This window comes from Polypterus senegalus, chromosome 13, assembly GCF_016835505.1.
Source record: "Polypterus senegalus isolate Bchr_013 chromosome 13, ASM1683550v1, whole genome shotgun sequence".
NCBI classification, from domain to species: Eukaryota; Metazoa; Chordata; class Cladistia; order Polypteriformes; family Polypteridae; genus Polypterus; species Polypterus senegalus.
In genome coordinates this window covers 21,364,220-21,377,146 of record NC_053166.1, presented here as the reverse complement: position 1 = coordinate 21,377,146, position 12,927 = coordinate 21,364,220, and the positions used below count along the sequence as shown (strand labels likewise).

Below are 12,927 nucleotides of genomic sequence, written 5' to 3'. Positions count from 1 at the left end.
AAGTGAGTTTCTGTTTCCTCAGAGGCGAAGCCCTTACCCCGATTCCACCTCTCACACACACACTTCCATGCGTAAATGTTTATATATAAGATATATATTGCAACAGATTTTCCTTTGAAATAAAAAAGGATTGCCACAACAGAAAACGTTTGGGGACTGTCCCCCATATAATGTCCGTAGGACAAGAAAAAAAATGCAAAGACTTTTTGCAGTGATCAAAAGCATGTATAGCAGATGACGAATGATACATGAGAAAATGGCGTTTATATGCAGAGAACAAAATGGAGACGGGAAGTGAGTTGGCAGGAGATGACGTCGAAGCTGTGGGATAGATACGACGTCATCAAATGTGGACCGGAAGTGATGTCATCATAATTAGTCTGCGGTAGCGTCATTTGGAAGCTCCAGAAGTAGCATCATTTGGAGGTGCCGGGAGTGACGTCTCAGCGGCCATCTTGGAACCTGGAAGTAAGTGTTTATTTTCTTCTTTTTGTCTGATGAGAAGAACGAGAGAGAAAGGTTAGTACCATATGTCAACCCTCCGTCTCGCGATGTTTCACTCACCTTTAGCCTTGGTGACTACCTCCTAAGCGCACGTGTTTGACAATATATATGTATATATTGTCACACATGTGCGTTCGGGAGTCAGCCAAAGGGACCAGAAAATGGCAAATCCACGCCAGGCCGGGGGGCAGCAGGTTAAGCTAAACCTCTCTCTTTTCTAACTACAGATCAAACATGAGAAATTATGCCTGTGTCCGATTACAGTCCGACGATGTCACTTCCTGTCCCTGCCCAGAGGACATTACTTCCTTTCAGGCTCCAAGGACTTCACTTCCGGTTCAGCCTTAATGACATCACTTCCCTTGAAATGCCTTAAAAACCCTCCATCCTCCATACTTGAGAAGTTCTGTTTTGGACTCTAACCTGTACACATTGTAGGCAAATTTAAGCCTTTTGCAGCCGGGGAAACTATACAGGTGGCACAAAACTTTGTTGTGTGCCCAGCTATTTTTTTCACAATATATATATATATATATATATATATATATATATATATGTGGCGGCGGCTGGGGCAGTACCCAGCCAGAATGCCTAGAAGGACCGGAAGAGGGACTACACCTCCTCCGCTCCACGAGAGGGCAGTTGCCCTGGTTGGTATGGGGACCACGGAAACACAGCATGGAAGCTCAACCCTATAGGGACCCGTAGTTACCACCAGGGGACGCCCAGATGCATGTGAAGCCCTGGATGTCAGCACTTTTGCCACATCCGGAGGTGCTGGGGGAAGGAATACCAGGGACACCTGGAGTGCTTCTGGGTGCTCAGCCGGCACTTCCGCCACACCAGGAAGTGCCAGCGGACGTTCATCTGAAGTCACCTGGAGCACGTCTGGGTGAACATAAAAGGGGCCACATCCCTCCATTCGTCAGCTGGAGTCGGGTGGAAGAGGATGAAGCCTGGAGGAGAGGAGTGGAGGCGGTCAGGAAGAGAGGCATTGTTGGAAGGCCTGGACATCGATGTCTGCCTGTCTGTGTCTGGGCTGTTCCCAACAATATACATATATATATATCTGAATTGCAATCTGATTATTTGGGTGGTTACCTACCAAATATCTGCCATGCAGATAATGGGTATGTTATAGAGTACACCGTGTCTAGTATGAGAACCAACCATCTTGGCGCAACGTCTGAGGCTTTGCCTCAGACTCTGATGTCCAGGGTTTGGTCCTGAACTGGTTGTTTAGTTTAAAGAATCGACTGATTTAAATGTTGTCACAGCATGATACTTGATCCTTAAATAACTGACACACAGTAATGGTTTTCATTAGAAAGCGTGTACTTGTTCAATACCATTTACTAAACTGAAATACGACATCAAACTCATGATTAACGATAATTTGTTAAGTTTATACTATGAAATGTATACTGTACATTCCTCTGAATTCAGTCCTTCTGTGAGGTTCATTGACATGGTGCAATGTTCTCCAGTGGGTGGTTGACTTATGTATAGAAGTCCTGCTGGACTTTGACTTGGGCTTTGCCTTGCTTTGGTTGTCTGATTTTTTTTAAGTCAAACTGATTCCATTTTTGTGGTGTCTTCTCTTCATCATGGGAACTTTTACCTACATGAGAAAAACAGTCATTCAGAAAAATAAATGGGAATCAAGAAAACATTTAAACTTTTCTTTTGTGATTGGAGGTTCACGAGAGTGGATTTTAATAAGTCAAAGTCTGACTACAAAAAGTCAGCATACAAGACTGGAAAGTCCAAAAAGTTAAGAATTGCATCTGATTTCCACTAGACTGCTGTATTCTTCAGTCCAAACTCTAGCTACAGTACATGAAATGACCAAATCCCCACTTCGCTTTTGTCATGTTCAAGAGACAACCATTTTCAGCACTCTGCTCCTCCCTTCCAAAGCTGTGAATGCCTACCAAAGAGATCTGATGATCAACATAAAAATCTGTAATCTCTCTGAGGAAAGTTAGAATGGTGCCTGAAATCCTGACCCTTGCCTCTCTGAATTTTCATTAAATTTAAAAATGACTTTACTGCCCCTACAATAATAATGGAGACGCTATAATGCTATCTTTCAAACATTATTGCTTGCTTATTCCTATGTGTTGTGTCTTTACTACACTGTGTGCTTTAGTTTGATTTCATAGTTGAGCACTGGTAGCAATCCTGATTTATGAATCCAGAATCCCAGGTTTAAATTTCACACCCAGATGTTACCCTTGTGGGTTCTCCTTCCACATTCCCCAAAGAGGTGTAGCTTTGGGTAAATATTTGACCTTACCAATGGATAATCTCCTATACTACCTTGTGCCCAGTGCTGCTGTGGACCACGAATTGGGTTAAATAGGTTTCATAATGACATGTCATGTTCATCTGAATTGTACAGAGTCCTCAAAGATTTTGCCTGGGATCTAATTATAGTCTTTTACGATCTCATGCGACATTGTGCTATAATATTTTGTGTTATATTAAATCCAGTGAGATGGTGTACACTCTGAAATTTGCCATGGTAAGAAACATAGACATTTCAAGGTAAAGTAGTCCCTTCTGCTAAAGAAGACATAACCTTTGAGCTGCACTCACTAATTAGGATGTTGGAGAACTGTGACATTATGTTGATTAACACACGAGTAAAAATTTCACTGTCCTCTGTGCACGTGATAATAATGTCCTTATAAACTGATACCAAATAGACATTGATGGCCTGAAATATGTACTCATCATCCTATTTTTGTCCTTTTTACAGCATAGGAAGTAACCATGACAGAGTGACACCCATCTCCAGGTGATTGGTTAACCTGGAGTTGACCTTGGAGGGCACAATTTACACCCTCCCCTCACTTTTCATGCTATATTTTAGAATTGCTATGGTTTTTGATTAACTAACATTCCATCCATGACTGTTTTCTTTGCTGCACCCAATGTTGTGGGACAGACTCCATCCCACCCTGGATGCTAAGTTAGATTCCCAGGCCTTCATCTTTTCTAAGAATGTCGTATAAATGTCATTACTTCAATATTGTACCTCCAACAGTCTAAAATCATTTTAAAGTTCTGGTTTGTGACACTCAGGGTCTACATGGTGTGATGTTCAACAGGACTGCTCTTGAGGTATGAAGTACTTTCAGAATACTTAGTAAGATTTTCTTGAATATTAAGAAATGAATACAGTAGGTGCTTCAAAGATTTTTTGTTTTAATCTCACACTTTTATAAATCCATTTATTTTTCTCCACTTCATCTCACCTTTGAAAACCCCTGACAGCATTATCGACCCTATTGTGTGATCATCTCATCAGATTTGAGGTGAAGAGGGACAAATGTTGTAATGATGATAAAATTATATATTTTTATGTTTTTATAAGCTGAAACAAATAAAGTCACAATCAGGGGCGGCACAGGACTCGAGACCAGTTAATTGAATGGGATAGGTAGTGTGGTCTATGGCTGGCTTGTCATCCCGGCCAATACCCCCCAGGCCGCCAGATGGAGCCCTCCCTGCAGTATGGAGGTGCCCCGAAGACCAGCAGGAAATCATGGACAATGGAGTCTTTATCCACAGCCCTGCTGGATACCACAGGGGCTGCAAGAGGCAGCTGCAGGGAGGAGCCAAGAGTCATATGTGCCCTATAACCCGGAAGTGCGTCATAGGCAGAGCGACGGCAGACGTGACGTACTTCCGGGGTGAAGAAAAGGACTTGTACATCACCCAGAAGTGATAAAGAATCACATGGACTGGGGATTGGGAACACTTCTGGGTCAGGGAAGATAAAAGGACTGTGGGAGCTCCCAGACGGAGACCTGAGCTGGGTGGTAGGAGGGCAATGCGTCTGGGAGTGGTATTAATATTGTGATTATTGTATTAAATGAGTATTGTGGAGGAGAGGGTGCTTTGTGCACTGTACTGTGAGAATAAAGTCAACTATTGGACTTTTTCCTGGTGTCTGGACTCTTGGACAAGGGTTCCAAGGGAGCGATAGCACCCCCTATCTGTCACAGTTGGTATTCAATTAAAAAAAGTCATTCCCATGACGCTTTAGTTTCCTGTTTATGATTTGCACTGTTTATTCTGTTAGTAACCATTTAGCAATATTTTACCAAAAAAAGTGTTTTTCATGTTTTAAACATACGACTGGTGGATTACGTGGCACAAGTTACATGTCTTTTTCTCCATGGACATTTGTATTTGTCTACTATTTGTCACTATTGAGGCCCACTCTATGAGAAACTTTGTTATCTCCTTTCTTCAGCACTGCAAAACACTTTTGGCCACCACTACAAACTACATGGGGTAAGTAACAAAAAAATGATTTCTTTAATGGTAATGTCTTACTCAGCCTTTTCTGAAGTTCAAGGAGTAGTGTTCCAATCCCTTTCCAATAAAAAAGACCCAGAATGATAAGAAGAAGAAGAATGACTGCAACCACATGACGGAATATTCCATAGATTACATCTAAATGGTTGAGAAACAAATACAAAAAAGAAAGGTACACTTTCAGCAAAACGGTAACTTCTGGAATCAAACACTTCATGAGAGATTGGAGATACAGACAGAATGATGTTTTCTAAAAGGTTTGCATATTTATTTAAAATTACAAACTGAACTCTCTCAGAAGTATTCAGACCCTTTGCTGTGGCACTCCAAAGTGTGGTCAGATGCTTTCTGATTGCTTTAACAACCCTTTAAGATGTTCCTGGGAACACAGCGGACCGGATAATTGTGAAATGGAAGATGTCTGGAACCACGAGAACTCTTCTTAGAGTCGACCGTCCGGCCAAACTGAATTACTGGGCAAGTAATGACCAAGAACTCAATGTTCACTGTAAGAGAGCTTCAGAAGTCATCTGCTGAGATGGAAGAACCTGTTGAAAGGACAACTGTCTCAGCTGCTCTCCATTAATCAGGCAATTATGGTCAGATTGGAAACCATCATTCAGTAAAAGATATGACAGTTTAAAAGACTCTAAAAGTATGAATAAAAAAGATTTGAAAGAAATTAGACAAGTGTTTCAACATTAGTGTGTCAAGAAACACAACTGAGGCTCCTTCATACCCTACAGTAATACACCTGGTGCTGCTGCTGGAGTTTGTGAATGTCCCCTAGGGATTAATAAAGTATCTATCTATCTTTAAAATGCTTTATTGTGAGTGCTATTTTTTATATTTAGCTGAGTCAGACGTTTCTTCCTTTTTGCAATTCTTTGTACACATTTGATGGGGTTGCTGATGTTGCTGTTTGTGACAGTATTTATTTGAGCTTTTATTAAAAGCAAAATTTCACAGTTGCAATGTTAGCTGCCCTTTCCAACAAGATCGATTATACCGCTTCTGTAAACATAGAGTAACTTGTATGAAAAACTAGGATTCTCCAGATAGATAGATAGATAGATAGATAGATAGATAGATAGTATCTATCTATCTATCTATCTATCTATCTATCTATCTATCTATCTATCTATCTATCTATCTATCTATCTATCTATCTATCTATCTATCTATCTTCCTATTTGATAGTGTGACAATAAAGAGTCTTCAAAAATAGAAAAACCTTTGGGGATCGTCCCCATATATTGTCGTCCAGACAATTGAAATAAAGGAAGCGATTCAAAATGACTTTTAAGTACAGAATGAATTTTTTGTTGTAGACAAGATGGCGTTTTTATAACAGATTGTATGATGGGAGAGGAAATGGTTGGCTGGAAGTGACGATTGGAGGCAGGAACACTAAACCAACGTCATCAGGAGTAGACAGAAGTAATTGATCGTGGAACCAGGAGTGACGTCATTGGAGTGAAACCGGAACTGACGTCATCGCGGCCATTTTGGAGCCGGAAATAGAGAGGTTTATTTTTCTTCCAGTTTTCTGCAGGTAGAAAGAGATTCAGGTACCACGTGATAATCCCTTGTCTTGAGAGATTTCACTCAACTTTAGGCTCTTTGACTGCCTCCAACTTGCACGTGTGTGACGATAGATAGATAGATAGATAGATAGATAGATAGATAGATAGATAGATAGATAGATAGATAGATAGAACTTTATTTGCATTATTTAAACAAGTGGTGAGAATTTCTAAGTTATCATAGAAATGTCTTAGTAAATCCAATGTCATGCACAGAGATTGTTTTCTGTGATATGTGATGGTGTTGGCCAAAAACTATTTCAGGTGTTGATTGGTGCTTTCTGTTTTAGTATGGCAGTCTGACACCATTTATGTGCAAAATTATTTATGCATGGCTTAGAAGCACTTTTGTTTAGAGTAAAGGGCAATTTATTTTAGAAGGGTGTCATTTATAGTGGGTGGTGCGATCATCAACACTGCTACACAAACAAACTGCTGTACACTGGGTCTGAGAATAGTCCTGGCAGCTTTAAGTCCAGATGTTTAGTACATTCTCTTGTGTGTGTGTAGTTTCTACCTCTTCATTCCATAGGTGAACTGGTTGGTCTCATTGGTGGCTCCAAATTGATAGACTTGCATGTTGTATAGGTTTGATTCCCACCCTGCTATACATGACCCTCTATTGGATTAAGCAGATAGGGGCATTGAATGAAAGAATAACAGTGTCATAGTATTGGCTGTTTAATGGTCTACAAGCAAATATCTATGCACATACTGTATACTGTGCAATTCTTTTGTTTTTATTAGTTCTTATATCCTGTTCCCTCCCAGTCACCTGATCTACAAAGGAATGAAAACAGGACATGGAAAGACGAAGGGCAGTTCACTCAGGGCCATACAATGGGCTAAAACTCAACCTGAGTGGCCACTCCAGGCTGAAAATGTATGTCATAGAGCATGGGTGCCCATGACGTTGATCGCGATCAACCGGTAGATCGAAAAGGTAGTGCAGGTAGATTGCGATGCATTCAAAAAAATTTTTTTCAAACGTTAGTCTATATATCCTTCTTATGGCATTTGCCACTTGATTGACATACAGGGCGGCCAATCTGAGATCTCTTTTCTTCTAACACACTGGTCATCCCACATGCACAATCAAATGCGCGAGTTACTGTAAAACTCAGGCTATCTAAGTGATCTAGTGCGCTTCCAATTTCGACTAAAGAAAGGATTTAAAAAAAAATTGTTTGGGGAGAGTATGGGCAGGATGTGGAATTGGAAAAGGATTTTTTTTCTCACAACATCACAGTCGAAGTGCATTTGTCTGATCTGTCAATCTATCATTGCTATTCCAAAGAAGGAAAATGTGGAAAGGCACTTTTGAACTGTTCATAAAAACTTTGAAACTGACTTCCTTCCGAAAAGCGATCTGAGAAAGAGAAAGGAGAGGGAACTAAAATCGCAGTTAATTGGACAGCCGTCATTTTTCACTCGGCTGATTTCAAAAGCAAAGGCAGACACACCGAAGCATCGTTCCGCGTGAGTCACTTAGACAGTTTTGGAACTTTCTCACAGAGGAAAAGTACCCAAACATCAGGAAATGTGCTGCCTCCTTGACTGCATTATTCGGCTCCACTTGCGAGTCAGCCTTTTCCCACATGAAGATTATTAAAAATTTAAATACTGTAGGACCATAAATGTATTGAATTGTTATTGTGCCAAAAAGGTTATTCAGTTATGCAAGGTATGACAACATATATTTTATGTATAAAATATACTCTGTATATACATATATATATATATATACTGTTCACAAAAATTAAAGGAACACTTTTTTTATTGGGCCTGGCATGAAATCAATTAAACCTGTCTGATAATTTTCTGGTTGGTTAAGCAGCTGAGGTCATTGTTAATCACTTTCAGCTGTATTGGTGTTCATGGACTTAACGACAGGTGCACTAAAGTGGCAACAATTAGAAAACCCTTAAAACAGGAGTGGTTTTACATGTGGAGGTCATTTCAAGTTTCTCCCTCTTGATCTTTTTTGGCTGGTTTTCCACTTGTGCTAGTTTTGGCTTGAGTAATCATCTCTACTGGCAGTATGAGGCGATTCCTTAACCCTACAGAAATTGCACAGGTTGTCCAACTTCTCAAGGATGGCACATCCACACATGCTGCAGCAAGAAGGTTTAATGTGTCTCCCAGCACAATCTCCAGAACATGGAGGAGATTTCAGGAGACTGGCTGTTATTCTTGGAGAACTGGACAGGGCCGTAGAAGGTCCTCAACCCATCAGCAGGACCGATACCTGCTCCTTTGTGCAAGGCGGAACAGGCTGAGCAATGCTCGTGCCCTACAGAATGACCTCCAGAGGGCCACTGGTGTGAATGTCTCTACCCAAACAATCAGGAACAGACTTCATGAAGATGGCCTGAGGGCCCGACGTCCTGTAGTGGGCCCTGTGCTCACTGCCCAGCACCATGGAGCTCGACTGGCATTTGCTCAAGAACACCAGAATTGGCAAGTCCGCCACTGGTGCCCTGTACTTTTTACAGAGGAGAGCAGGTTCACCCTGAGCAGCTGTGATAGACGTGAAAGAGTCTGGAGAAGACAAGGAGAACGATATGCTGCCTGCAATGTCATTCAACATGACAGGTTTGGTGGTGGGTCAGTGATGGTCTGGGGAGGCGTATCCATGGAGGGACGCACAGACATCTACTGCGTAGGAAATGGTGCTCTGACTGCCATAAGGTATCGAGATGAAATCGAACCCATTGTCAGACCCTACGCTGGTGCAGTAGGTCCTGGTTTCCTCCTAATGCACGACAATGCCCGGCCTCATGTGGCAAGAGTATGCAGGCAGTACCTGGAGGATGAAGGAATTGAAACAATTGAATGGCCTTCATGATCCCCTGACTTAAACCCAATAGAACATCTGTGGGACATTATGTTTCAGTCCATTAGGCGCCGCCAGGTTGCTCCTCAGACTGTACAACAGCTCAGGGATGCCCTCATACAGATCTGGGAGGAAATGCCACAAGACACCATCCGTCGTCTCATTAGGAGCATGCCCGACGTTGTCAAGCATGCATACAAGCTCGTGGGGGCCACACAAGATACTGAAAAGCATTTTGAGTAGCAGAAATTAAGTTTTTGAAAAAATGGACTAGCCTGCCACATCTTCATTTCACTCTGATTTTAGGGTGTCTACACAATTGAGCCCTCTGTGGGCATCCCTGTCATACAGAATCCAATTACCGCAACTGGGTATTAGCAATCTGACACCTATAAAAAAAATTGTGTGAAAAAAAAACATCTAGGATGTATCATTGGGTTAGAAATGTACAGCAAGGTGCTGTGTCCTGATTAGCCAAGTGTGGAACTCTGAATATTTCTCTACACAAAAGTATCCATGATAGTTTGTCTTTCTGCAACTCAAAGTCATTTTGAGGTGACCTTCCTATGCACTTGTAACAAAATGTGTCACACTGAAGGCTCGTAGGGCTCCCCACCATTCTGGGGCACCTCTTGTGGGGTAACTCCATAAGTGTTAGGAATTGGCCTGAAATTCTCTAATATGGCTTCTCATCAATGGATTTATTTAATTTTGGACTAACCCTATTTAATATATTATTCATCTTGGGTTTTGGAAGTGGTGACATGTTGCATGTGATTTAATATGCAAATAATAGCTTCACTGTCTCTCTACACATGACAATCATACTACTATGACTTGTGATGACAGAAATGGGGAAGTTTTGATTCACGTACAGTTTCCTGGTCCAGAATGAGTGTCGGCATGTATGTAAGTGAGCTCTGTGATGAACTGGTGTCCATTTCATGGTTGACTCCCATCTTTCACACAATACTGCTTTAATAGACATTAACTTTCCTTGACCCTGAACTAGCTAAATCTGTTAAAAGGTAAATGGATGGATATAAACTATGTCCAGGTAGTGTTGTTGGATGAGAAAACCTGGCTCATAATCATAGTTCCATTTTATCCAAAAGATGTTCAATAGGATTAAGGTCAGAGCCCTGTGCCTGTCACATAATGGAACAGAAAAGGATTTTCCCCAAATTGTTGAAACAAATTTGAAAGTACCCAATTGTTTAAAACGTCGTCTGCTGTAGAATTTACAGTACTCTTTACAGGAACCAAGGAACTAATCCCAAGCCCTGAAAAACATACCCAGACCCCTTATCCCTCTTCCCCCAACCTTTACAGTAGGCACCATTTATTCCCAAAGGTTGTGTTTTTCTGGCACCCGCCAAACCCGGATTGGTCTTTCAGACTGCCAGATAGTGAAGTGTGATTCATCACTCCAGGAAACATGTTTCCACTTCTCTGGAGTCCAATAGTCATGAACCTTACACCACTCCACTTGACGCTTGGAACAGCTTGTGTGCAGCTGCTTGAAAATTAAAACCCATTTCATGAAACTTCCTATGCACAGTTATTGCACTATCGTTGCTTCCAGAGGCAGTTTGGAACTCTTTTGTGAGTGATATAACAGAGGATAGACCATAATGTGGTTCAGCAATCGATGTCACTGCCCATTGAGTTTCCATGGTCTACCATTTCATGATTGAGGTGAGTTGGTGCTCCTCGATGTTTCGACTTCACAATGACAGCACATACAGTTGATTGGGGCAGATCTAGCAGAGCAGAAATTTAACATACTGACATGTGGCAAAGGTGGCATCACTGAGCTCTTCAGCATGACTCTGTTTGTCAATGGAGATTGCATGGCTATTCTTAATTTTATGCACTTGTCCACAGTCAGTAACAGTGAAACAACTAAACTAGATAATTTGGAGGGATAGCTACATACTTTTTGGCCATATAATGTATCTTATAATGTGAAAAATTAGTTTACGGTATATTTTAGTGTTAAGGCAGCAGACAGGTCTTTCTATCTCAATCCACACCATAGAAATTGCTAACGGTTTTATTCTTCTGCAATGCATAACTTTAAAGTATCACAAGGTCACAGTTGCTCTTACTGGCATCAGCATGCATTAGAGTAGGCTGTAAACAAGAGTTGAACATTTGGAAAGTCTTATAAAAGATATGTTATTACCTGAGGAAGAAATTCTGAGGATGGTATTTGAATCTTCAGTCAAAATGTTCAGTGCAGATGAGAATAAAAAAAAAAAAAAATTACAATTATATAGCACTATACTCAAAAAGACAGAATAAATAGAAAAAAAATAACTGATTAAAAAGCAGACACTATTGTTTAGTCTTGTTTTAATGCTGTTTTTTATGTACTTATCACCCCTGAGTAAAACTCCATATCAGGGTACGTTGCCTTTCCACTGTTTCACTGATTTATCTCCAGACCTCTCCTAATGTTCCATATACTGTAGCTCTAGCCCAATGCTTTTAATGTTTGGGTGGCATTCGGAAGTGGATGGCTGAAAACATTCTATAGTTAAATGGCAAATCAGAAGCTATACAGCTCTTCACGAAATTAATATAAGGTAAAGAAAAGTTTTAAGAATGACCTACTCTGTACTACATGACAGATTAAAAAAAGCCTGCAGTTTGATTTATTATTAAAAATGGTCATTTGATTGCTTTCTCCTGTTTGGTTACAGATCCTGGGGTCACAATTCATCCCCTTAAAGACACAATGCCACAAGAATGTGTTTTTTTAATTATTTAAGGAACATAGATTAACTTAGATCACTTGTATTTATACAGTAATCCCTCGCTATATCGCGCTTCGACTTTCGCGGCTTCACTGTATCGCGGATTTTAAATGTAAGCACATCTAAATATATATCACGGATTTTTTGCTGGTTCGCGGCTTTCTGCGGACAATGGGTCATTTAATTTATGGTACATGCTTCCTCAGTTTGTTTGCCCAGTTGATTTCATACAAGGGACGCTATTGGCGGATGGCTTAGAAGCTACCCAATCAGAGCATGTATTACGTATTAACTAAAACTCCTCAATGATATAAAATTTGCTTCCCGCGCGGTGCTTGATTGTTTGCTTCTCTCTACCTCTCTCACTCTCTCTGCCTGACGGAGGGAGTGTGAGCAGAGGGGCTGTTTGCACAGAGGACACGGAGGCTCCTCTACAAAATGCCGCTTTATTGCGGTGCTTCTGCATACTTAAAAGCACGTATTGACTTTTTGATTGTTTGCTTTTCTTAGCGAGCGCTCTCTCTGACATTCTCTGCTCCTGACGGTGCTCATTTGAAGAGAAGATATGTTTGCATTCTTTTAATTGTGAGAAAGAACTGCCATCTCAGTCTTGTCATAGAGCACAGTTTAAACTTTTGACTATAGGGTGTTATTTCATGTCTAGAGGGCTCTAATAATGTTAACAGTGTGAAGGGGTGAGTTTATAAGGGCTTAAAATATATAAAAATAACCATACAAACATATGGTTTCTACTTCTCGGATTTTCACCTATCGCGGGGGGGTCTGGAACGCAACCCCCGCGATCGAGGAGGGATTACTGTACACCAGTCTGAGACGTTGGGTTCAGATCCCACTACTCATGCTGTGTAACCCTAAGCAAGTCACAACCTGCCTGCACTCCAAATTG

The 12,927-nt window shown here is 41.0% G+C and overlaps 1 protein-coding gene across 4 annotated transcripts in view; it reads right to left on the bottom strand.

Moving 5' to 3' along the window:
* Positions 1–1,414: 1,414 nt before the first annotated feature.
* LOC120543147 (T-cell surface antigen CD2) overlaps positions 1,415–12,927 on the bottom strand; it is a 38,302-nt gene continuing 26,789 nt past the window's right edge. For 3 of the 4 annotated variants that reach the window (XM_039776032.1, XM_039776035.1, XM_039776034.1), the window contains 3 exons: positions 11,447–11,479; positions 4,855–4,974; positions 1,415–2,125 (listed from right to left, as the gene is read on the bottom strand). In XM_039776032.1, the coding sequence (XP_039631966.1) occupies positions 2,004–2,125; positions 4,855–4,974; positions 11,447–11,479 (275 nt within the window). In that variant the 3' untranslated portion in view covers positions 1,415–2,003. The remainder of the gene's footprint in view (positions 2,126–4,854; positions 4,975–11,446; positions 11,480–12,927) is intronic. The other variant, XM_039776036.1, reaches the window with a different exon arrangement.